This window comes from Fukomys damarensis, unplaced genomic scaffold (assembly GCF_012274545.1).
Source record: "Fukomys damarensis isolate Sample0158 unplaced genomic scaffold, DMR_v1.0_HiC HiC_scaffold_29, whole genome shotgun sequence".
In the NCBI taxonomy this organism is placed as follows: Eukaryota; Metazoa; Chordata; class Mammalia; order Rodentia; family Bathyergidae; genus Fukomys; species Fukomys damarensis.
In genome coordinates, this window is record NW_022900941.1 from 18,219,081 (window position 1) to 18,245,282 (window position 26,202).

Here is a 26,202-nt window from a genome sequence, read left to right on the forward strand (position 1 = left end):
CCGAGACACCTGTGTGCCACTGATGAGCTGCCGCTGAGGCCCGAGGCGCGTGACTTGCAGGTGCTCTGGTGAGCGTGGAGGAAAGCGGAGTGCCTGCCCCTTCTCAGTGAGAACTCTCCTTCCTGTCCCGGCAGCGTAATTGTGTATTGGAATTGCAACCAGGCATCTATGATGCCCGAGGAAAGACTTTTCTGTGGCTCAGTCACTGTCCTTGTCATTCTGAATCTTTCTGTTGTTCAGTGGGGGGAGCTGTGCCCAGGGCCTCACGCGTACAAAGCATGTGCTCTACTCTGAGCTGTGCTCCCACCCACTCCCCTTTGGGGATCTAACTGAGAACCTTGTGCTTGAGAGGCAGGTGGTGGCACCACTGAGCTAAATCCCTGGCCCTTTTGTTTTGTTTTGTTTTTGTACTGGGGATCGAACTCAGGACCTTGGGCTTGCAAGGCAGGCAGTGGCACCACTGAGCTAAATCCCTGGCTTGTGTTTTGATTTTTTGAGACAGGGTTTCACTATGTAGTTCAGGTTGGCCTTGAATTTACAACAATTCTCCTGCCTCAGCCTCCTGAGTGCTTGGATTATAGGTGTGCATCATCATGCCCGGTTTGATTTTTTTTTTTCAGTACTGGGAATTGAACCCAGGGCCTTCTCAGTGAACTACATCCCAGCCCCTTTTTGCTTCTTTATTTAGAGAGAGGGTCTTACCAAGTCACTAAATTGCCTAATCGATACTCAACTTTGTAATTCTCCTGCCTCAGCCTCCTACAGTGCTGGAATTACAAGTGTGCACCAGGATGCCTGGCTCCATTCTGAATCTTTGAGGCTGCACTTGAGCTGTCACGTGTAACCTCTGGAATTTCCCACCATTTCATTCCATTCATTTCATCTCTGGAAATGAAAAAGGAACTGTTGCAAGATATAAACAATGGCTGCTAAGTGTGTCCACAAAGAATTTATTACAGTATTTGGCAGGCCAGCTATGGACTGAGGTGTCATTGTTACCCAGACACTGGAAGGAATAGGCCCTCGTACAGAGGTTGTGACATAAAAAGAGAAGCTCTGTAAGCCACATCTTGAAACACAGTTTCCACTGCTCCTGTTGCCCGCGGCTCAGAGGCATGTGATTTAGTTCATTTAATCCCAGCAGCCTGAGAAGCCATGGTAGGAGGATCGTAAATTCAAACTCAGCACAGGCAATTTAGTGAGGCTCCGTCTCAAAATGAAAAATAAAAAAGGGATGCGGATGTAGCTAAGTGTGAAGGCCCTGGGTTCAAGGCCCAGTGCCGAACCCCCTCCACACACAAAAAACAAAGTCAATTAAAATGATACATGATTTTTAAGAAGGCAATTGTGGGTTGTAGCTCAATGGTAGAGCACTTTCATCTGTGAGGCCCAGGGTTCAATTCCCTGTACTGCAAAACAGAAACAAGGAAAAAAAAAATACAGTCTTCGTTATAACAATTGCAACACCTCAGATTATTTATTTATTTATTATTTGGTACCGGGGATCGAACTTGAGACCTTGTGCTTGCGAGGCGGGCGGTGGAACCACTGAGCTAAATCCCCAGCCCCCGCAGACTTATTTTTGTTTTGGATACGCAGAGTAGCATCTTAGAATGATAAAGCCCTGGCTCAGATCCCACATTCAGTGCCCACTAACAGCTGACCCTGGCTAAGTGCATTAAGCAGTTTTACTTTGTCGTGCAACTGCCGTGGCTTGGACATGGTGTGTGTCCCCTGCCAAAGGTTCACGTGTGGGCAGGAGGCTCGGTCCCTGCAGTGCTCTCACAAGGAGGTGGGGCATGGCAGGAGGTCACGGCTCAGTCGGCCCTCAGAAGAGGCTGTGTGGCCTCAGGCCCTCTGGCTCCCTGTTTTACGCAGCGACATCGTCCTAACACACATGCTCTCACCACGATGTGAGGCAGCCGAGAGGCTGAGCCAGGGCTGAGTCAGTGGCAGCACCATGCCCTGCAGCCTCCAGTACCGTGAGCTAAATAACTCTCTTTTCTGTATAGATAGCCTGCCTCTGCTCTTTTATTGTAGTGATGTAAAATGAACTAATACTGCAACTAGCATCAGTGAACTGTCTTTTTTTTTCATTTAAGAACTATGTTTTTAAAGTAGTTTTTTTCAGTACTTTTCTACATGAGGCAGCACAGGATCCATGTGAATATTTATCTTAACAAATTAACTCCTGTTACCTTTTCTAGGAAAGGCTGGGTCTAACATCCTAATGCCTTCTAGGGATGCTTTCAATGGAAATCTCCCCAGAGGCAACTTGGCAGGTTCTGCCTGTTGGTGGAAGTTCAGTTCACACATTAGCCAAAGTATTAAATGTCTAATATGCTCCCAGGATCATTCACCACAGATCACTAATGTGGAAAAGGGCTCTGGTTACCTGCAATTTATTCAGCTTCTCTGGTAGACTTGCCTCACTTTGGCATTCATAAGACAAATCAAGAGAGAGGAAATCAACTGAATCCTAGAAGTAAGTAAATAGAGTCATTAGAACATAAGCATTTCGAGACAAAGACCTGTTCAAACTGTTTTTGGTTTCTTATTACTAAATACTCCAAAGCGGGACATTACCAAGGAAAGGTGCACTGGAAAATGCTGGGGATGTGTGTGCCTGTAGGTTTTCCTGAGTATTATTGGAAATATATCATCTGTGTCAGTGATGGCGAACCTTTTGGAGCTTTCGGTAATAACCAACAGCCAGCTATAGCATGTGTGCCACAGGTTCGCCACCACTGAATTTTATCTGCTTGGCCTACATCTTGGCACGCAGAAAGGACGGAACAAGTGCGTATGATTAAACAAATGAGTGAATAAGTCCCCCAGAAATGGTGGGTTCCATCATTCGATAAGCAGTAAGGGAGGGAGCTGGAGTCCACAGCTGTTTCCAGGCAGCATGGACTTCATGATCTCTATAAACCAGAGTGGCTTTGGGGTTTTAATTTCAGGCCAGTTTGAAGTCCACCTCAGTTAACTCTAGCTGGACCCGCTCTACCAGCCGGAAGCACAACCTTCATGGTCCCAGCCTTGACACTTTCATATTCACGCTGATTAATGACTCTTCACTCCGCCCTGTCCCTGGCCTGCGTGTGCTTAAAGAGCTCCAGGGAGCCTAAGATCACAGCAACCCCATTGTGATTCACGTCCTGCTTCCCTGAGCAAGCCTGGCTGGCGGCCCCATTTCTACCCCTGTTGTGATTAGATGTCGTTTACCTCCTTGCCCTCACAGGTCATCTATCTGTAGTCGCAGATCTACGGCGTGCGCCCATCAGTGGACTGTGTGTTGTCACTGAGAGCTCTAAAAGGCTCACCGTCACTGCCCTATTTCCTTAGACAGGCACGGTGGATACTGGCTTCAGGTGAGAACTCTCATAACTGATTCACTACTGACTCCCACTGCTTTCCCACTCAATTTACATCAGTGCTTACTCCATGCTGGAAAACACCGCCTGAACTTTCCCTATCCATCCCCTCAGTTCTGCTCTGTTTTTTAGTTACATACAACACAGAGCAATTGATTTCTGACTTTGAAAAGTCATTGTGTTGGGAACATGGGACAGGAGTTACATTTAAATATAAATAAGATCCACAGAAGTTTAACATTTAATAAGAAGGGTTAATAAATGCACCAATCACATTAAAAAAGATAGAAAATTAAATTTTCTGAGAAGAGTCCTCACCAGACACTCAAATCTTAGTGAGGACAGTCTCTCAGGAAACTTGGGACATCTTCAAAGGGCCCAGGCCTGTCCCTGCACACCGACCCTTGTTGCCTGTGTTCTTTACTAGCCCTCCAAGTGATTCTGCTACAGAACAAACCTTGGGAGCTGGTGATCTAAACAAATAGCTCAGGGTTCCAACTGGGGAAAGAGTTCATCAGACTCAGCAAGGAGTGTCAGGTCTCCCAGGGGACGGAACATTCACAGGGTTAGTAACTAGAGGTAGAACTGTACTGGGAAAAGATTTGAGGAAGGAGTACAGGAAGGAGAGCAAATAAATGTCATGCATTGTTCAAGACAGTAGAAAGGGAGCACAGGATATGTACTAGGTAAAGGAGAAGTGAGGCCAGGTACATGACAAATAGACATATACAGCACAAATGCACACTGCAAAGCCCCAGGAATGTACACCAATCAGGGGAATGTGGTTTTCAGCAGGGAATCTATCGCAAGTGTGCTTGTGGATGATTGCTCTGAAACACTGCAGTGTGTATGGAGCAGAAGGATCAGTTCAAAGACTGTTGCTGGATAAGCATTTTTTAAATCAGCACTTTGATCTCCTGAATTTTTAACCGATCGCAGTTATTACCCTTTGTAAATTAATTTAGATGGCACTCTGGCCATATAGTCAGACTGATAGTTGCTTATTCAGAATCTTATCCTGTCTGGGTTTTAAGTCCTTGAACAGGTGAATCTGAAAACTGAACCCTGACGTGTGTGGCCCGTGAAAGTATACATACCGTGAGCAGTGTGGGTGCCAAAGCCACAGAATCACACAGATCAGCTGTTTTTTCTGAAGGCTTCCCCCACATTGTCTAGCAGCCCAAAGAGGGAAAAGCTGTTTACTGCTCAGATGTTTTCATTTTTCTTTTAAAAATCATAGTTAAGTTACAAAGGCAATAGAAGAGTATGAAGGTGATTTAGCACATTTTAAAGCCCCCCTTAAAGTATCTGTTTTAATATAAACTGATTTCTTTTATAATAAACTATTTTGGACTCATTAAAAAAAATCAGAGCAAGCAGAAGTATTTGGCTTCGTGTAGGCAAGCTAATACTTGATTGGGCAAGAGCTTGTGCTACAATAAATAAAGCGTTGCTTTTAAAGTACTTTTGAATTTAGACTGCATACCACTCACAAGAGGCATTTATAAAAGTGTCAGATCAGCAGGCAAAAATTTCACTTTTTTTGTTTGTTTGTTTTTTTGAGACAGAGTCTCACTATGTAGTTGAGACTGACCTGGAACTCACTATGTAGCCCAGGCTGGTCTTGAACTCAGTGATCATCCTGCCTCAGCCTCCCAAGTGCTGGGATTACAGGAGTGCACCACCACACCTGGCTCAATTTTACTTGTTTTTAATGATTAAAGCCACAACTTTCCTCAGATGATGCTATGTCTTTGCACTGTGGTCACCTTGGCAAGTGCAGACACAGATGGTTGCAGCAGGGCCTCCAAGAGGTCTTTAGAAGGGAGGACCACGGAGAGCTTTCCACCTGAAACCAACCAGAGGGACAAACAGCAGGTGACTGAGGGCAGCAGGCGCTGACCACGGAAACCACAGCTGGGGTGCTCATTTCCTATTGACCTTTCTGTTACAAGGTTACCAACTTTAAAAAGGAGTTCTGAAGAAATCACTCATAGGGCTTAGCTGAAAGATTTTAGAAAACAAGGTGTCTTTTAAAAAAAGTATGAATCAGGATTATGACATGCAAAGCACTTAGAAAAATCTTTTAGAATAAAAACAATTACCCTGCCCTGGCACCTGCAACATAAAAAGGAAAGAACTTCCTAAACCCTGTCACGGGAACGGCACTCTCAGGAAGCTGCTATTATTTCATCCTTATTCGCTGTACAAACATCAGTAGAGGGCAAACAAAGGAAATGATAACATGTGCAGCTTGTTTTGCTTTGACATTAGGCAGCATAATAATGGTTCTCAACCTTTTATGTTCATCAAAATCACCTACCAAGATGGTTTAAAGAATGCCAATTTACAGGCCCTGCCATTTGATGTGGATTCAGATTAGGCTGGGCTGAGGTGATTCTGCGGCAGTGATCCTCAGGACACAGAATTTGAGAAACGGTGCCGCAGAGTTGAAATTCCTCAGTTTTTGTTTCTAACTTTTTGATGCACGTGAATCTTCATCCTATATAAGATTGTATGTTCCATAAGAAACAAGACTTACAACATTTCTTAAATGGTTATGGTGGTACACGCCTATAATCCTACAATGTGGGAGGCTGAGGCAGGAGGATCACTGTGAGTCAAAGTCAGCTTGAACTACATAACAGGAGCCTGTCTCAAAAAACCAAAATCAAATCAAAACAAAACAAAACAAAAGACCAGTTCTTTAATCCCTCCACATATCAAGTTTAGGACTGGGTGCATAGAGGTATTCAGAACTGTGATTTGGAAACATTAAACCCAAAAAAATTTTTTTTTAAATTGAGTAAAAGCAGAGTTTAAGACATAAACTGGAAGATTATATGACTGACTTTTTTTTCCCATTTAAACTCTAGAGGAGGTCCCAGCACTCGGGAGGCTGAGGCAAGAGTATCACTGTGAGTTCAATACCAGCTACATATGGGCTACATAGTGAGTTCCAGGTCAGTCTCAACTACATAGTGAGATCCTGTCTCCAACAAACAAACAAACAAAACAAAAAAACCCAAAAAAATAAACTCTACTGGAGGAAAATATCTTCAGCTAATAAAACCACCATTAACCACTACTACCAATTACAACGTAAGTATAGTGGAATTTTGAAAACCTCTGGGTAGGGAATATCAATCACAGTGATATTTAGTCCTCATTCTGATAAGATAATCTGTTTTCTAGACACTCAAAAACTGGCCTGATGGATTAGTCCACCTTTCACCTATTTCCACACTCCAACCTCTCATCACATCAGCATGTACAGAATTATGTGTTCTCAGCCTGTACAATTTGTTATTATCTATGAATCAATAAAATGAAGCACAAGTACAGTATAAATAATCCTTATGCACAGTTAACACATAAACAGTTTCTATTTGATTTTACAGGATGAACCAATCCTCTGAAGTTACAAAAATTCTCATATCATACAAAATAGTCTACAAACATGTTTCCTGACCTGTAACTTGATACAATCATAAACTATACTTCCTAAAATAATGCAAAAATGCAGATTATTTAAAACTAGATTTTCTCTCTAAACTTTTTTTACATATTAAAATTTATTTGAAAAGACAGTTATAATAAGCAATTATAACTATTTTTATATATCACAATATCATCAAAAGAGGGGCAAAGATTAGAGATTTATAGATTTAAAATTTCTATGATTTCCCTGGAACTGATCAATATAAATCTGAAATAGATAATGATAAGATTGAATATAAACGCAGTAATCTGCAGGAAAATGTCTGAGAAAAATAATGCAAACATTTAAAAATCATTGAATGGGGCCTGGGATTTGGCTCAGTGGTTCTGCTGCCTGCCTTGCAACCACAGGGCCTGAGTTTGATCTCTGGAACCAAAAAAAAATAAGAAAGAAAAATTTAAAAAAAGAAAAAAAATCATTGCGTGAAATGTAACTTTATGAAATAGCCCCTTAATACTGAAAAAGGCAGTAAGTTAAGAAAACTCCCTCAGGCATAATTCCCTCTAAACTTGTAGTTCATGTTTTCCTTGGGATTGGAAAGGGGTAACTGCTCTGACGTAAGATAATTTTTCTTGCAATTTTTGCTGGATATGGTTAAAGATAGGTGTTCATGTCTCTAGAACTCAAAAAGCAAGTTGAGATTTGATTGCATTCAGCCTGGTAGAAAATAATTGCACCACACTGTGGAATCTCATTTCCAATGATTTCAAGGCATCATTAAATATTTTGGGCCTCACTGAGGCAAAGCTAGTCTCACTTCTGTTTTCACCACAAAGGTAAGTTGTTTCTTTGAAAACCACTGCAGCCACCAACAAAAAACAGCTGCCTTCCCCTGAGCCCTGAATGTGTCCATAAACATAATCTGGCCAATGCTAAACTGCCAGTATCTGTCCTCCGAGCCACCAATGCCGGGGTGGGGGTCACTCGGTGTTACCCTGGGGTGTGTCGCTGTGCAAGGCAAAGCGAGGTGCTCTGCGCGGTTCTGCTCTTCCTGTCAGATGGACCTATGCTCTTCTCCCATCCCTCCAACTCTGCTAGGAATCATCTCTTCTTTTGGATCCTCCCCAGTGGCAGCACACCCAACAAAGCAATGAGAGTTTTACAGTAATACATAGATTACAAAAGAATGTTTTTGCACTGCTAAAAGTTGTGGCAAGTACACATAACAAAACCATTTTAAACATTTTAAGCGTACAATTGAGTGGCACTGTCTGCACATTGTGTTTTGTTTGTATCTACAGAACTGGAAATGGAACACAGGGCCTCACACAAACACAGGCCAGGCAAGTGCTGTGCTACTGAGCTATGTCCCTAGCCCTTTTAATTTTTACAGTATAGCTAAATCGCCCACGCCGGTTTCGAACTCATAACCCTCCTGAATAGCTGGGATCACAACTGGGCACCACTGCGTCCGTCTATTTCCATGAATCTGGCTATTCTGGGTGCCCTGTAGAAGTGGACACACACAGAGTTTGTCCTTCTGTGTCTGCCTTTCTTCACTTAGTACAATAGCTTTGAAGTCCATCTAAGTTATGTGTTAGAATTTCCTTCCTTAAGGCTGAATATATTTCATTGCATATACCTACCACATTTTATTCACTCACTTGTAGATGGACATTTAGGTTGTTTAAACCTTTTGAATACATTCTACTTTATGAATAACGCTATGAATATTATTCTACAAATATTTGTTCAAGAACCAGTTTTCATTTCATTTGGGCATATAGCTACACATAGAATTGCTGGGACGAGGGGTAATTCTAGGTGGAGATGTTTCAGAAATTGCCATACAGTTGTCTGTAGTAGCTGCTCCAAGTACACAGCAGTGTACAAGCATTGCCAAGTTCTTCATAACCTCACCAGCATTTACTTTGTGTATATAAAATGTTTTGATAACAGGTGTCTTAATAGGTATGATGTGATAATGTGTGTGTTATTCAGTTTTACACTTCCAGGGATCAAAGTAAGGGGTCAGTAAACCACTGAGCTATGCTTCTAGTCCCTTCTTGTGGTTTACCACGTCCTCAAAGATTAATGAAGTTGTGCCTATTGATTTGGGGGGCAGTACTGGAAATTGAACCCAGGACCTTCATACTGAGCTACATCCCCAACCCTTTTGAAAATTTTTATTTTGGGGCCAACCCACTTTCTGGTCCCGCTTCTGTCTCAGAGAACTAGAAAGCAGTGGTTTGAATCTCTTCGTTTGCTAGCAATACTCTAGACATGATTGTTATAGCTAAAGTCAACTGTAACTAGGGCTTTGAGAGTTCTTACTGGATAAAGACATAAGTTACCTGAGGAAGATAAAGATCGTGTGCTGGTAAAGGGTAGAAAGTCCAGGCTGGTTTTATTTTCTGGGTCTCTCAAGACTGTAGCTACCTACTCTGGAGTGGAATAAACCTTGAGAGATGCCTTTAAGGGCAGGAATCAAGCACAGACTGATGGGATGCCGTATTTGTTTCTCTTGTTTCAGATTAGGAACTCCAAATCTGAGCCTTGTACTCCTTTGGAATGTATCAAGGAGCAGTTTAGAATTTCTCTATACCCTCATGTGGTGTGCCTACCGCCTAAAGCCAGGTACACAGAGGAAAGTACTATGATGCTATCTCACAATTAGAATCATACTGTAAGAGAGAAAATGGTCAAAATCATCTTTATGTTGAAATTTTCTTTACATTAAGAAGTAATTCTTGCACTCGGGAGGCTGAGACAGGAGGATTGCTGTGAGTTCGAGACCAGCCTGGGCTACAGTGAGTTCCAGGTCAGTATCCACTACACAGTGAGACCCAGTCTCAAAAAACAAAGCAAACAAACAAAGGAAGTAATTCTTGCTTGTGTTCAAGTGTAAATATAATGAGATACCTCATCCTTAAAACATTCAGTATCTCTAAGCCTGAGGCTATTTCTCACCCTTTAGAACCTGAGAACAAAGTTTCTAAAACAACTTTAAATCTTGACCAGCAGATGCTGAGGATGGAGTATCTAGGCCAGCCATAATTAAAACCTCCATGAACCTATATCCACCCTTAACTAAGCTGTTCAGGCCCCTCAAAGACAATATCCCTTGCAGGAAGTAAATGGAAAATATGGGACCATCTGTGTTCACGTGTCATTTTCTCAGTGATCTAAGAGATTAAATGAGACCTAATAAAGTTTTTGGATGACCCTGATATGTACACTGAGGCCTTTAGAGAACTTACTCAGACCTATGGTCTTGATTAGATAGATGTAATATTGTTCTTAAATCAGATATTGGTTTTTAATGAAAGACAAGTAGTATTACATTTAGAGACAAATATTATCTTAATTTTGGAGCTCAAAAAAATGGGCAGCCAGGGGAATAACTAGTTTTTACTGGAACACAAATAGCTCCTATACAAGACCCTTACTGGCCTGCCATTCAGATAGGAGATTAAAATAGAAGAGATTTTCAGGCATGTATTCTTAAAGGTCTAAGAAACATGAGAATTAAGCCCTTCAGTTATTTTAAATTGTCAACTTTTTATCAGAAAGAGATGAGGACAGCCCTAGATCCTGATTTGATAAAAGGAAACTATAGTTTTTCCCAAGTCAGTCTTGCAATATGGAGATGGTATAGTGTTATGTACCACCTCAGAAGAGCTTTCTAGGGAAGACACCTGTGTTCTGCTGAATTTCCTAACAGAGGTTATAATGTTTCTAGGTCTGAGGCACAACTTTACAGCCTTGAGGTAAAATACTTAGGTCTTATTATATCTAAGGGAACCCAAAGACTGGGGGAAGGAATTTAAACCGATTCCTTCTTCTCCTCAGCCCAAGACACTAAAGAGATTTCTAGAAATTACAGACTTTTGTCACCTTTAGCTAGCAGGACATAGTGAGGTTGTGTGACCCACCTATAAGCCTATAGAAAGACCCAAAAGACAGCCACATTTTAACCTGAAAACATAGTTCCCAGACTGCATTCCAGAAGCTCAAATAAGCACTTCTAAGTGCCTACCTACAGAGCACCATTTCAGTTTGTATGTTAACAAAAGGTAAGACATGGCTTTGGGAATGTTTCTACAAGATCAGGGTACTGTTCAAGAGCCTGTAAGGTATTTAAGTCATAAATTAGATATTATAGATTCAAAATAATTTATTTAAAAAAGAAAAGCCCTTAACAATATAGTCAGAACACTTTCATTCTCTTTCAAGAGGCAAAAAGCAGCCATTCAGGTTCTTTGATTATTGGTTTAATTCTCCGTCATCGGCAGTGCAGTTGAAGTGGGTCACAGCCTTTGTCTCTAGAGATGTGTTTTTCTAAGGATTGCAGAACCATTCTGGAAAATCTCCTGATCTTAATTGTCCTTCTACACCTGAGATGGTTAAGATTTAGTTCTTGAAGACACTTATGTCCCTTCTCCACTGCCCCTGCCCATGACCCTGAGAAATAACACAGTTCTCAACAATATTTAACTCAAGGCACTTCCCTCCTCTGGCTGCTGGATTTCAAGACAAAACCTCCAGAATGGTGAGTTTCTCTTTCCTAGAACCCTTCCAGAGTGAAACTGCCCTTCATTATTTCTGGGCCATACAGAAAAGGGTCTAGGCTTAATCCTGAAACTCTCGAAGCCTGTGTAGCTGGGTATTTCAGCCAGATAAACTGTCAGCTTAGGGCCCATCTTAAAACTGTTTTGGCTGCCAAGTTTGTAATGACAAAAATAACTTTTTGCTTTTGTCTTTTCTTGTCATTGTTGTTTCTTTTTGAGACAGCGTCCTGCTTTGCAGTTCAGGCTGGCCTTGAACTCACTATGTAGCCCAGACTGGCCTCAAACTTGTGTCAATCCTCCTGCCTCAACCTCCAGAGTACTGGGATGGTACTCCCAGTATGGTGGTGTGCGCCACCATGCCCAGCTGATAAAAATAATTTTATCATTTAAAACTGGCAGAATGGGGTCAGAAGACAATTTTAAAAGTGTTGGTATAATTTACCACCATGCTTTTTTTTTGGTAATGGGGATTGAACTCGGGTCCTTGTGCTTGCAAGGCAGGTGGTGGAAACCATCATGCTTTAAAGTCTCAAAGAATGAAGATCTTTTCAATCACAAACTTCAATCCTAAAAAACTATAGAAAGGGATTTATCAGAAGGTGTCCAAGAATTTACGTATAAGAATATTCAATGCAACATAATCTGTAATAGTGAAAATTAGAATAAATTTATATATATGAGAAGCTGAGCAGTAGGTTGCTTGACTAGCATGGCCCTAGTTTAGTCCTTAGCACTGTGAAAACAAAAACAGAAAGAAAAAAAAATTTTTAAATCTTATGATCTATTCAATGATGGGAACTTATAAGACAACTGAAAATCACATTTTCAGAGTTTTTAAAGGCCCAGGATGTGGCTCAGTGTCAAAGCACTTGCCTAGCATATGTGAGGCCCTGGGTTTGATTCCCCAAACCACCTCCACCAAAGTCAAAGTCAAAGAAAAAAATTTTTTTTTGTTGTTTTTGAGACAGAGTCTCACTATGTAGTTGAGACTGACCTGGAACTCACTATGTAGCCCAGGCTGGTCTTGAACTCACAGTGATCCTCCTGCCTCAGCCTCCTGAGTGCTGGGATTACAGGCATATGCCACCACACCGGCCTCGAAAAAAATTTTTTTTGATATGGGGGATCAAATTTGGGACCTTGAGCTTATGAGGACAGGTGACATAACCACTGAGCTAAATCTCTGGCCCAGATTTTTAATAATACACTCATAAAATGTTGTTTTAAAGATACAAGCATGAATATATTAATAATGCATTTATAGAGCATACTAAAAATAAGAAAGCACATATAGTCCTAAACAGGTTCTTAAAATTGGTACATCTGCCAGGTCCAGCATTTGGGTGGCTGAGGCAGGAGGATCCCTGAAGTATGAGGCTAACCTAGGCTACGTAGTGAGTTCAAGGCGAGCCTTAACTACACAATGAGACCCTGTCTCAAAAACAAACAAGACTGCTATACCCAACATCCACTTAGGGATTTTATTAAAATGATAAATATCCTGGTTCTGCCTAAACCCACTGAATTAGAACTTGAAGTTACCTATAAAACAGAAATATGAACAATTAAAATTAGAGTCTTCTCAGAGATATGGTTGTAGTTCAGTGGCTACACAGCATGCATGAGATCCTGGGTTTAATCTCTATCAGTGGAAGAAAAAAAATACCTGACATTAATTTTATCTTGTGTTTGTCTGTCTCTCCTGCTAGAATGTAAGCTCCAGTCAGAATGTATAAGTTGTTCTTCAGGTTAAAGGAGGGTTGGGGGAGAAACATGGGCTATTCCTGAAGTCCTAGGGGAGGCAGGGCTCCCTGGGAAGGGAAGGAAGACAAATATTCAGAGGCGGCAAGTCTGGGCAGGGAGATTAAAATGTATTTTTCAAAGGAAATAATGCACTGGATATTATGCAATACGACCCACCCCTTCCTATCGCCAGTGGGAAAACAATACAATATTACCTTTCATTACTATACAGTTGTGAGCAATCTATTCAAAAGGAGGGGAAGAAATGCCAAGTCCTGCTGTAAAGTGATAGGGCAGGTGGAGGATAAAGGCTGACAGTGGGTCCTCCAGCGGGGGCAGTACTTACCCTGAGAGGCACATTTTGCATGGTAAATCTCAGACTTTTCTGTGGGTGCCAGTGAGGGTTTGGAGATGAGGAGCTCTTGATTGCTTGTGAGAAAGACCCATCGTCCCCTTTAAGTCACTAAAGGTCAACCAGATCCCAACTAGGTCCCCAAAGGAGTAGAAGGCAAATGTGGCGTAGTCCGCAAAGAGGTCAACAAAGTCTTCACTTCTCTGGAGAGTACTCGTGGGGAGGGTCGGGTGATGCAAGATGACCATGGGCTGATGCCGCAGTCTTGAGGGCCTCAAGGAGTTGTCGGTAGCACTGCAGCGTTTTTCCATCTGGATTCCTGGAGCTTCCTGATGGGAGAAGTTGTACCCATGACAGAAATACTTTACAGTGGGTGATCTTACTGTTATGAAGACTAGCAGGAAAGAGGGCAGTGGCTGGTGGCAAGAATAAATGTCCGTGTACCCAGCTACAAAATGAGAACTCTGGTTTCCCAGCAGTTGGCTCAGGCTGTGCAGTAAGTCACTGGTTAGAGGACTAGCCGCTGAAATGAAATTTCTATCAGATTCCCAGTCTGACCACTGGCATGAAAAACTCAGGAGAATAATAAGGAGCACTTTCCAAGATGGCTCCATTTTCAAGGGGCTCTCAGGAGCTATCTGGAAGAAATCCTGGTTTTATAACTACAGCTAAGGTTGTAAAATATTAAATGATTATTAATACAATGTTTAACTGGGTTATTTATGATAATGTAATCAGTACATGGCTCACCAATGTAATATTTAAAAATATAAAGGCCACAAGAGGTAAAACAAAAAAACCTTAAACTTTCACCTGGGAGAGGAACCTGGAAAATGTCTGAAAAAAAATTTCCACTTTTTATTTTACTAAATACTTTAAAATAGTTTGACATAATACAGCAAAAATGAGTCCTTCATTAACCTTTTCCCTTTGAAAATATGTGAATAATGAACACGTGAGAGATTCAAACAACATAGAAACATCCATGAGACCTTGCAAACTCCTCTGCCCACTCCCTTGCCTTTTCTTGGATAAACACTTCCAATACTGTTCATTTTCCAGCTTTTTCCACAAAGCTTACTATGTGTGCTGCCAAATCGAGCACATTTTTCTCCAAAGTTTGATGGTTATTTAGCAGTCAGAATGCCAGGGCTGAAATGTCATCTGTTGAAAATAACTTCTTGTACCTATTTCTTCACCTGTAACATGAAGATGATTAGTGACAGGTTGTGGGTATTAAATGTAACATGTTTAGGGCCAGGGATTTAGCTCAGTGATTCTGCTGCCTGCCTCGCAAGCGCAAGGACCCGAGTTCGATCCCTGGTACCAAAAAAAAAAAAAAAAAAACAAACAAAAAAAAAAAAAAAAAAAAAAAAAAAAAAAAAAGTAACATGTTTAGAATAATGCAACCCAGATACTTATATACAAATGCAAACAAATATGTGCAGAACATTTAAAGTATGTACATCATGGATCATGCCATATGTAAATACTGTTCCTCAGCTTTTTGTTTAAGACAGGGTCCCCTATGTAGTTTAGGCTGGCCTTGAATTCACCATGTACCCCATGCTGGTCTTAAATTCACCACAATCTTTCTGCCTCAGCCTTCAAGGGCTGGGATTACAGGTGTGCTGAAGAATTGAAACATTATCTCGTAGTTTTTGTTTTTCTCCTAAGAGACTCTTGTGTTCCTCAAACTACTGGGCTCAAGTGATTCTTCTGCTTTTCTTCTGGGTAGCCGGGTCTGTAGCCACACGCCACAGTGCCCAACGGCCATTAAAAAAATTCATGTTATACCATTTCTCATTATTTTATTACTCATATGAAAACTCCTAAGAGTTTGGATATCACTTATTAGAACATGCAGAAAAAAATTCCCCAGATGGGTGTGCTGGTACATGCATAGAATTCCATCCGCACTCTAGGAGGCTAAGACCAGAGAATCAAAAATACCACCCAGTCTGGGCAAGTAATGAGAGATCGTGTCTAAACAAAACAAAAAAAACTGGGAGTGGTGGCTCACGCCTCTAATCCCAGCACTGAGGAGGCCGAGGCAGAAGGATCACTGTGAGTTTGAGACCAGCCTGGGCTACACAGTGAGTTCCAGGTCAGTCTCAACTACATAGACCGTCTCAAGAAAAGGGGGGCGGGCTGGGGATTTAGCTCAGTGGGTCCTGAGTTTGATCCCTGGTACTGCAAGCACGCACGCACGCACGCACGCACGCACGCACACACACACACACACACACACACACACACAGGGAGGTGGGTTGGGGATGTAGATCAATGTGAAGACCCTGGGTTCAATCCCCAGTACTGACAAAAATAAATACAATTTTCCAATCTTTTAATCTGGCTTTATATCTTCCAATATATACATTAAAAAATATCCCTTGTTAAACCTACTTATGTCTATTTTTAAATCTTCTATCAGTAACCCATTCTGAATATTAACTGCATATATTGTGTGGCAGCCCAATTTCTAACATGTTATTGAATAGGTCATTACACACTATTTCAAATGCTGCTCAGAAATGTAGATATTTCTGGACTTTAAGTATTTCTTAACAATATCACAAATATTTTCATTTCTGTACCTGCATAGTACTTGCCTTCTTCTAGTAAGACCATACTTATGTCATGCTTGTCCCAGAATCTTATTGGCTATATCTGCATATTTCCATTTATCATGGAGATAATCCCAATTTAGAACATCTCATTATATATATGTATTTTTTCCACAATATAGCTGTCACAACTACATAGTAATTTCCTTATTGATGGGTATCTATTGGGATTTTTTTGGGGGGGGTACCAGGGATCAAACTTGGGACATTGTGCTTGCAAGGCAGGCAGTGGAACCCCTGAATCCCCAGCCCTCTCTACCGGGATTTTTTTATTGTTGTTGTTGTTTTTTTTTTTTTTTGGTACCGGGGATTGAACTCGGGTCCTTGCGCTTGCAAGGCAGGCCACCAAACCGCTGAGCTAAATCCCCTGCCTGGGTTTTTAGAGTTGATAACTACAACATTCTACATTCTGGAATACTACGTATACAACTGTCTAATTTTCTTTATCAAATTTCATACATGTGTTGAGTGGGCCAAAGAGAATCCAGGTTCTTACATATGACAAGAACTTCCAAGTGTATATTTTATTGTATGTAGTCAAGTGGCTACTTTTTTGTTTTTTGAGACAGCCTCACTATGTAGTTCAGGCTGGCCTTGAATTTGCAGTGATCCTCTTGCTTCAGCCTGATGTGCTGGGATTAGTTGTGCACCACCCCACACGGCAAGTAGCTACATCTATTGAAGATCCCAGGGGTGGTAGCAGCAGAAACAGGCAACAGGCAACAGGCAACAAGGCAAATGAAGAGCAAAGGGTCAGACATCGCTCAGCCTCGGTGCCTCCCAGTCTCTCACCAGTGTCCCTGGTCTGCCACCTTGGGGTTCCTCATCTCCTAAGCTTAAACCTGCATAATCGTTAGTATGGTGCAGTGTTTATGAATGGAGACGAGCTGCTCACTCATCTCTCCGGTTTCTGTGTTCCATTATCCTAACCACATCACCTCTCCAAGTACCACAAATAGGGGTGGATATGAAGTACACACATTCAGATGTGCAAAATGGACACTTAGGCAGCCTGGACCTTGCCTTGCTCTGTAAGACTCCACTCTCAGTAATGGCAGGATGTGGAAAAAGGATGAACTCATCAAAAAGCAGGCATTCTCCCTGGGCTTAAACTTTTCCTTTGGGTAAATATTTGGTCAAATTAATGTTCAAGTTCCTGTAGTCGGAGGGCTTTCTTGCCATCTCTTGGGTTTACATTGTAACATCCTGCCTCGCTTTTGTAATATACTTCTATCTACATGCTGGCATTTTAAGATCCCATACCCTGGGACATCCTCATCAGTGTTAAGGCATTTCTTATGAACATAAGAGATGAGAACTTATATCCTGTATCTGTGTATTTTCTCTATCCATTTCCAGCCCCATCCCTGCCCCTAGCCAGAAGAAATCAGTATTTTTATTTTCTTGTTTCATTCCCTTCAACTCCTGGGCTCAGAGCCTCCTGAGTAGCTCAGACTATAGCCTGCTGCCCGTGGCTTAAATTACTATTTTTTAAATTGAATTTATTGGTACATTCTAGGTAGTACAGTTACATTCATTTTTGGGATCTTGTACCTTTACATGCCAGGTCTTGGTTCTCATTTTTTCCCTTTGTCACCACCCTCCCTTCACCCCCTCCTCCCCTCCCCACCTTCAAACACTTTAATTCCATTTATACATTTTCTCATATTTTTAAAAAATTACTATTTGTGAGCTCAATGACATAGAAACAATTTCTTTCTAATAGCCTTGCAGACCCCCAAAAGCTACAACAATAAGGTTACATAATGAACTTACCGATTACAGCTAAGCCTCAGAACTGTTAGTGTAAAAAACAGCAATTTTTTTTTTTTTTTTTCTGGAGGAAGTTATAAAAGTTGCTTGCTGGCACATAACATGAAATGCTTGAAAATGTAACTTGAAAAAAGGTAATGCTTGAATTTTAAGAGTATGCGATTGGGTAAAATTCTGTAATATTTAAGTCTTTAATTTCATTAATATGACTTGTTAAATTTAAATTACTGGACACGATTTTTTCCTTATACTATTCTTAATTCTTAAACTTGCAGATAGCTTGCAACATAAAAAATGACCTATTTTTCTTAAAAAGGCAATTTGAAAATAATTCTGAGCAATTACTCTTAGGACACAAAAGTAAAAGAAACTATTAAAGAGTAACAAAAAAGCACAATAAACTACATAAGCTACCTTAAAAAAGACACTGAAATTAACTTGGAAAGTCACCTCCAAGCCCTCTCATTTCATTTTAACTGACGCTTCATCATAGGAACCTAATTCTAAATCCTTGCGCTATACTTCCATCTTTACATACTGGATTAGGCAAAAAGGAACTCATTCACAAGTAGAAGGGTGTTGGGTGTGTGGTGGTGCAGGCCTGTAATTCTAGTACTCAGGAGGCTGAGGCAGGAGGATTTTAGTGAATTTGAGGCCACTTCAGGCTACTAGTAGTAGGTTTAAGGCCAGCCTGAAACATAGTAAGACCCTATCTCAAGAACAAACAACCCTCCACCCAATGATGCAATAATCAGAGTAGAAGAGAAATAAATCAAACAGACTTTAGGACAAGTTACTTTATTTTGTTTTTGTTTTTTGGTACCGGGGATTGAACTCGGGTCCTTGTGCTTGCAAGCCAAGCAGCAGCACCACTGAGCTAAATCCCCAGCCCGAGTTACTTTATTTTGATGAATAAAAGAAATACAAATTGAAAATGAAACAAAATAAAAAACAGATTCTCCGGCAGAGCTACATCCAGACTCCAAGACATGAGGTCCTTTTCCACAGTTCACTAGCTCCTGTCAGTTATTTTCAGTATCTCAATCTTCAAGCAAGTAGTTAGGGTTAACTACCAGGTAAGGGTCTTCTTCATAGCTCTCACTTCCCTCTGTGGAGCCTTTCAAGCCAGCTTGGGTAAGTTCAATGAGAACATGATCCTGTGAAACACAAAGATTTGTCCTCAGGTTTCACATGCTATTACATGGCCCCTTGTGAATGTCTGCCACAGAGGTTCCCCACCAAAAACTCCCGGGACAAACACATATCTTAAAATCACCACCTTTTTTCTGCTAAACTCCCTTCTCATTAGGGTACCACAAAGATACTCTGAAACAGTTTGAAAACCATGAACGTACTTTGAAAAATTGAGAAATATATAAATAAGCTCAACAAATACTGTGATTTTTAATAGGATTTTCTGGCATATGACACCAAATGCTTGAGAATGTAACTTGACAAAAGGAAGTAATGCTTGAATTTTAAGATTATGCAACTGGGCAAAATTCTCTAATATTTAAGTCTTTAATCTCACTTAATATTACTTGCATTTGAATACTGGATTTTTTTCATAAACCACCCATTGTTAATTCAGTAAGAAACAGAAGCTAAAGATAACTCATCTAGGAAAATTCTCACTAAGTTAATAAAAACAGGTGCTTGGAACCATCCTGTGGATGTCCTTGCAAGCATTCTGCGGATACCAGCGGCCCTGCAGCATGCTGTGCAGGACTTGTAGTATCTGAATCCACACTGCAGAAGTACAAGGGGGTGGGAGATGGGGGGGGGCATTGTTAAGAGCTCCAGAAGACAGAGCAGAAGTGAACAGAGGACCTCTCTGGGGCTCCACAATGAAAACTGAAACCCACTGGGAAACTGAAGAAATCTCTGCGGTAGAGGCACACTGGACCACTGTGCTTGGTAAGTTGGGGGGATCAGCACCACTAATAGAAACGCAGACTCGCTTGGAGGGAAGGACAACTGGAACCTGCAGTAGAACCTTGCAGTTCAATCCTGAAGGAGGCCAGGGAGCTCAACTTGGGCCTTGCAGACAGAAATCAGCCTGAATCTCAGTGGAGTATAGCTCACTTGCTCAGACTAACCAACTTAGATCTACACACTAATGCCCACCCTGTCTCCCAGGACAGCAGGGACATACCCTGAGGGAGGCCTGTTTTTTTTTTTCACTCACATGCGCGCGCGCACACACACACACACACATATGTGTATGTGTGTGTGTATGTGTGTGTGTGTGTATCTATATATTTTTTTCCCCCTCTTTTTCTTTCTCCTCACTTGTTCTGCAGTTCTCTCCCTCTTTGCTCCTATTCCTGTCCTATTTTTGATTGTTTTTCTCTCTCTTTCCTTCTTTCTACTGTCTTTTTTTTTTGGTACCGGGGATTGAACTCTAGATCTTGTGCTTGCAAAGGGGTAGCACAACTGAGCTAAATTCCTGGCCCTCAACTGTAATTCTTATAGGAAGGTGAAGACAGTTTCTAGCTTCCCTACTGCTGTTACTTTGTTCTGTTCTTGTCCTTTTTCCTTTGCTCTGTCTTTTCCTGTCTTCAAAAGTTTCCCCAAAATTTGCATGATCTTCCTGTGTCCACTAGCCTCACTTCTAACCTATTCCTCTCCTCTCAATCTCTCCCTCCCAACTCCTTCTAAATCCTTAACTGAAGGGTATATTTACTATATTGAAAGGTTTATTTACTACAAACATATTTTGGGCTGGTCCTCAATTCTGTTCTAGCTGATGCAGTTAAAGATGGGTTAACTGTTACCACACAATGTCATTTTCTAAGCTGTGTTTGATGCTACTCTGTTCATGCTAATTTTGTCAACTGGACTAAGGTGTTGTGATTGATCTAATCACTTGTCCTCCCTGGTATACTGAAAAGGAGATTGCCTAAACAGTCATTAGACACTCAAAGCCTATGACACTTCTGAAAAACAATCATTCCATAAGGATTCTAAATACAAGCAATAACGATACTCACAAGAAGCAATATTGAAATATCAGCCCAGGAAATAAACCAAAAGCAAACACCAACAACAAAAATAGAATCGAGAAGACAACAAAACAAGGCACAAACCAAGACTTCCATCTTAGCACAGGCAAATTCTGGAGGCAACAAAGTGGAAAGATCTGATAACCACTTGGATACCCTGAACTGAAAGCACAGGAAGTAAAACACATGAACGGGGCTCTAGAAAAATTCAAAACAGAAATAATTTCTCAGATAACTACAGAGATGGTGAACAGAATGAAAGACATGATTAGAGACTCTAGAACAGAAACAGATTAAAAAAAAAAAAAAGATGAGTCCAGGGCCATGATAGAAGCCATGAATGCCCACCATAGGAAAGAAATGAAAATCTTCGAACAGATATCCAGGAGATTAAAAACACCAATGAAAGTATTCACAGCAGATCAAGCCAATGTGAAGCTAGATCATATATAGAAGACAGGATTGTGGTTAACCATGAAAAGAGAGATTACTTAAAAATAGTAAGGGACCATGAGAAATCAATTCAGCAGCTGCTAGATGATGCAAAGAAGAATGTAACACTGAGAAGAGTTATGAAAAAGCAGAAGGGCCAGGGATTTAGCTCAGTGGTTCCGCAGCCTACATGGCCAAGTGCAATGTCCCAAGTTCAATCTCTAGCACACACACACACACACACACACACAAAGCAGAAGGTACAAATGACATAAGAAAACTGTTCACAGAAGTAATGGCAGAAAACTTTCCAAACAGAGGAAACAAATCAGACATAGATAAATGAGGTATACAGGACACCCCAACTAGCCACCATGAAAAAAAAAAAAAAAGAAAAATCTAGGACTGGAAATTCAGCTCAGTGGTTCCGCTGCCTGCCTTGCAAGTGCTAGGACCTGAGTTCAATACCTGGTACCAAAAAAGAAAAAAATAATAAAAAATCTACATCCAGTCAAGATCCCAGAAACCCAACAGAAGAACAAAATCCTACAAATAGTGAAAAGAGACAAATCATATACAAAGGGAAGGCCATCAGAATCACAGAAGACATTTGTTTTCTTTTTGAAACCAGGGGTCAAACTAGGGACCTTATGCTTACTAGGCAGGCAACGGCACCACTGAGCTAAATCCCTGGCCTGATAGCAGACTTTTAACACAAACCCCCAAGTCAAGGAGGGTCTGGAATGAAGTAGTATTTCAGGCCCTGGATTATTGATGCTGCAAAATTATCTCTCAAGAATTGATGGGGAAATTAGATACTTCCACGGCAAAAACACCCGAGAAACTTCATGAATACCAAACCAGCACTCAAAAAAATTCTAAACAATATCCTAGAAAAAGAGGGGCACAGCTCCATGAGGCCCAACAGAGCAAAGCCATCAGGCAAGGAAAGAAAGTAAAGGTAAAGTGGGCAAAATAAACAATAAAAGCCAACAACAGTAAAACAACATAATGAGCCAATACGTATCAATTATAACCCTCAATGTTAATAGCTTCAGTACACCAACCAAAAGAAATAGATTGGCAGAACAGATTTAGAATAAAAATCCAATATGCTGTATACAAGATACACACTGAATTCAAAAAGAAATTCTGACTGAAAGTAAAAGGATGGAAAACAACTCTCCATGAAACAGAAACCCAGATAAAAGTAGGGGTAGCTATTTTATTTGCAGACAAACTAGATTTCAAAGCAAAACTAAGTCAGAGAGACAAGACAAAGGTCATTACAACCCTGTAAAGGGAACAATCCAAGAGGAAGATATGACAATCATAAATATATATGCACCAAATACTAGTGCTCCCAACTATATAAACAAATATTAACAGGCATGAAAAACCAAATAAGCATTAATTCAATTGTAGTAGGGGACTTCAATACTCCAGTGACACAAATAGACAGATCATCTAGACAGAAAAGGAAACGAAATACTAGCACTGAGTGAAGGTTTTCAACAAATGGAATAAATGTCTACAGTGTCCTCCCTCTACAAAAATCAGAATATACATTCTTTTTGGCTGCACATGGGTCATTCTCCAAATGCTAGCTCATACAGTATGTTTAAGTAAATGCAAATGAATTGAAGTTACCCTCTGTATATTATCACACCATAGTGCAATTAAACTGGAGATCAATAGCATAAGAAACTGCAAGAACTTCACAAACATGGAAATTGAGTAACATTCTCCTGAACAACCAATGGGTCACAGAGGAAATTAAAGAAGAAATTATAGGGCTGGGGATTTAGCTCAGCAGTTTGGTGGCCTGCCTCGCAAGTGCAAGGGCCCAAGTTCGATCCCTGGTACCAAAAAAAAAAAAAAAAAAAAAAAAAAAAAAAAGAATTTTTATAAAAATAAAAAAAAAAAAAAAAAAAAAAAAAAAAGAATTGAAGCTGATTCTTTAAAATAGTAAATAAAACTGAGAAACCCTTACCCAACTTTATCAAAGAAAGGAAAAAGGCTTACATTCATGCAATTAAGAATGAAAGAGGTAAAATCACAACAGATCCAGCAAAATCCAGAAGACCATCAATACCTACCTATACTCTAATAAAATGGAAAACAAAGAAGAAATGGACAGATTTCTAGATATATATGAATTACTAAAGCTGAATGAAGATATAAAAATTCTAAACAACTCAATTTCAATCAGTGAAATTGAAAATGTCATTAAAAATTTACCAATAAAGAACAGCCCAAGTCCTGACTGCTTCACTGCTGAATTCTACAAGGAATTTAGGGAAGAGTAATGCCACTACTTCTCAAACTCTTTAATGAAACTGAAAGGGAAGCAATACTCCCAAACTCATTCCTGGAAGCAAGTGTTACTCTGATTCTGAAAGCAGAGGAAGACCCAACCAAGAAAGAGAACTACAGGCCAATCTCCCCAATGAACATAGATGCAAAAATTCTCAATAAAATACTGGCAAACAATGCAGAGGACACTAAGAAGATCATACACCCTCACCATGGGATTCATCCTAGGGATGCAAGGATGGTTCAACATACACAAATCAATAAATGTAATACATGTATTAACAGACTGAGGAAAAAACCTGTATGATCTCAAAAGATGCAGAAAAAGCATTTGACAAAACCCAACACCCATTCATGATAAAAACCTTACAGAAAATTGGAATTGATGGTCTTTATCTCAAGCTGATAAAGGCTACCTATGAAAAACCAACAGCCAACATCATATTAAATGGTCAAAAACAAAGCTGTCACGCTAAAATCAGGAACAAGACCTACAGCACTCTGAAAAAACAAAAAACCAGATTGAAGATATCAGAAAAAGGAAAGACATCCCTTGTTCCTGGGTAAGAAGAACTAATATTGAAGAAATGGCCATACTTTCCAACACTTCTATATAGATTCAATGCAATCCAGACTGAAACCCCAACAGTATATTTCACAGAACTAGAGAAAACAATCCAAAAATTCATTTGGAACCAGAACAGACCTAGAATAACAAAAGCAATTCTAGACAACAAAGACATGACAGGATATTACAATCCCCAGCTTGAAACTATACTACAAAGCCATTGTGATAAAAATAACAAGGTACTGGCAAAGAAACAGACCCAAGGATTAGTGGAATAGATTAGAAGATGCAGAAACAACTCCAGACACACTCAGCTACCTCATCTTTGACAAAGGAGCCAACCACTCTCACTGGAGGAAGATAGCCTCTTTAATAAATGGTCAGAAAAACTGGATTTCACCTGTCACAGATTAAAACTAGACCCATATCTTTCACCATGCACTAAATTAAAACCAAAGTGGATAAAGATCTAAATATTAAAACAGAAACACTAAACTTGTTGGAAGACAGGTTAGGTAGAACTTTTAAAGACATTGGTATAGGAAAAAAGACTTTATGAACAAAATCTCAGCATGGGTACTAGCACAGAGAATGAACAACTGGTATCTAATCCTATTAAAAAGCTTCTCCACTGCAAGAGAAACCAACAGAGCTGAGAGACAAACCACAATGTAGGAAAAAATTTTACTAGCTATACCTTAGACAAAGGTCTAGTATCTAGAATATACAAAGGGGCTGGAGATTTGGCTCAGTGGTTCTGTCACCCCGCAACAGCAAGGGCCCAAGTTCAATCCCCAGCACAAAAAAACAAAAATAAGAACAAAACAAAAAAATCTAGAATATATAAAGAACTTAAGAATGGCTGCTATCAAGAAATCTACCAATAACAAATGGTGGTAGGTATGTGGGGAGAGAGGAACTCTTCTCCACTGTTGGTAGGAGTACAGACTGATGAAACCACTGTGGAAATCAATACGGAGATACTTCAAATGGGATTAGAGGTCCCACTTGACCCATGTATTCCCCTACTGGGTATCTTCCCCCAAAAATTAAAAGAATCATACATATACATATCACAGCAATATATGTGCACCCATATTTATAGCAGTTTGTAATAGCTAAAACTTAAAAAAAAAAACAACTGCCCATCAACTGGAGACTGGACCAAGGTGTGTGTGTGTGTGTGTGTGTGTGTGTGTGTGTGTGTGAATGGAGTACTACTCAGCCATAAAGAATGAGAAGCTAGAGTCACTTATATCTAAATGGATGCAAACTGAGGTCCTACTCTTAAGTGAAATAAATAGGACAGATACCGTGTAAATACCGGATAGTTTCTCTGGTGTGAGAAACTGAAAGTGTAAATAAGAATAAAAATGTATAATAGATAGCTGCCATCTGCCTCTCAAGCATATGTTTTGAGTTTGATTCCCGGTATTAAAAAAAAAAAAGAGTATAACAGACAATGTGAAACAGGAAGAAACAGGGAGGAGAAAGTGGGAGGAGTAGGAGAAAGGAAAGAAGGGAAAGGAAATAATGGAAACAAGGTCTTTGTAAATAGGGAGGGGAGGAAGGGTTGAAGGGAGGGCAGGGGAATTGGGAAAAAATAAGAACCAAGACATATCACATAAAGGTACAAATTCCCAATGATGACCTGTCATAGTATACACCTACAATATGCCAATAAACTCAATAAAATTTTTTTAAAAGTTAAAACAAACAGAAGTAGAATAAGTCATCTGGCTTTTCATGCTACCACTAAGCCACATTAAACCTCTGCCCCTGCCATCTGGATTAGATTTTAAGCCTGTGACACACTAAGTGATTGAAAATGTCCACAAATGCTACCCAACCTCATGGAAAGGAACCTAGGAAACAGTGTGATTCGATACTAAGAACTCTGATGCCATCAAGGGATACTGGTCACTTTTAAGCATTCTTTCTATGCATTAACACTTTCACAGAAGCACACTGCTTAGCACAGTACTTTTTTTTTTTTTTT

At 40.3% G+C, this 26,202-nt stretch overlaps 2 protein-coding genes across 2 annotated transcripts in view; both read right to left on the reverse strand.

The window, feature by feature from the left end:
- Lct (lactase) overlaps positions 1 to 14,148 on the reverse strand; it is a 44,901-nt gene extending 30,753 nt beyond the window's left edge. Inside the window, 6 exon segments of the mRNA XM_019204844.2 lie at positions 2,396 to 2,479; positions 5,144 to 5,223; positions 13,477 to 13,508; positions 13,510 to 13,737; positions 13,739 to 13,880; positions 13,883 to 14,148. Coding sequence (XP_019060389.2) covers positions 2,396 to 2,479; positions 5,144 to 5,223; positions 13,477 to 13,508; positions 13,510 to 13,737; positions 13,739 to 13,880; positions 13,883 to 14,096 — 780 coding nt within the window. The 5' untranslated portion in view covers positions 14,097 to 14,148.
- Positions 14,149 to 18,776: 4,628 nt separating this feature from the next.
- The window catches only part of Mcm6 (minichromosome maintenance complex component 6), a 42,304-nt gene continuing 34,878 nt past the window's right edge, over positions 18,777 to 26,202 (reverse strand). The window contains exon 17 of the mRNA XM_010606150.2: positions 18,777 to 19,039. Within this exon, the coding sequence (XP_010604452.1) occupies positions 18,923 to 19,039 (117 nt within the window). The 3' untranslated portion in view covers positions 18,777 to 18,922. The remainder of the gene's footprint in view (positions 19,040 to 26,202) is intronic.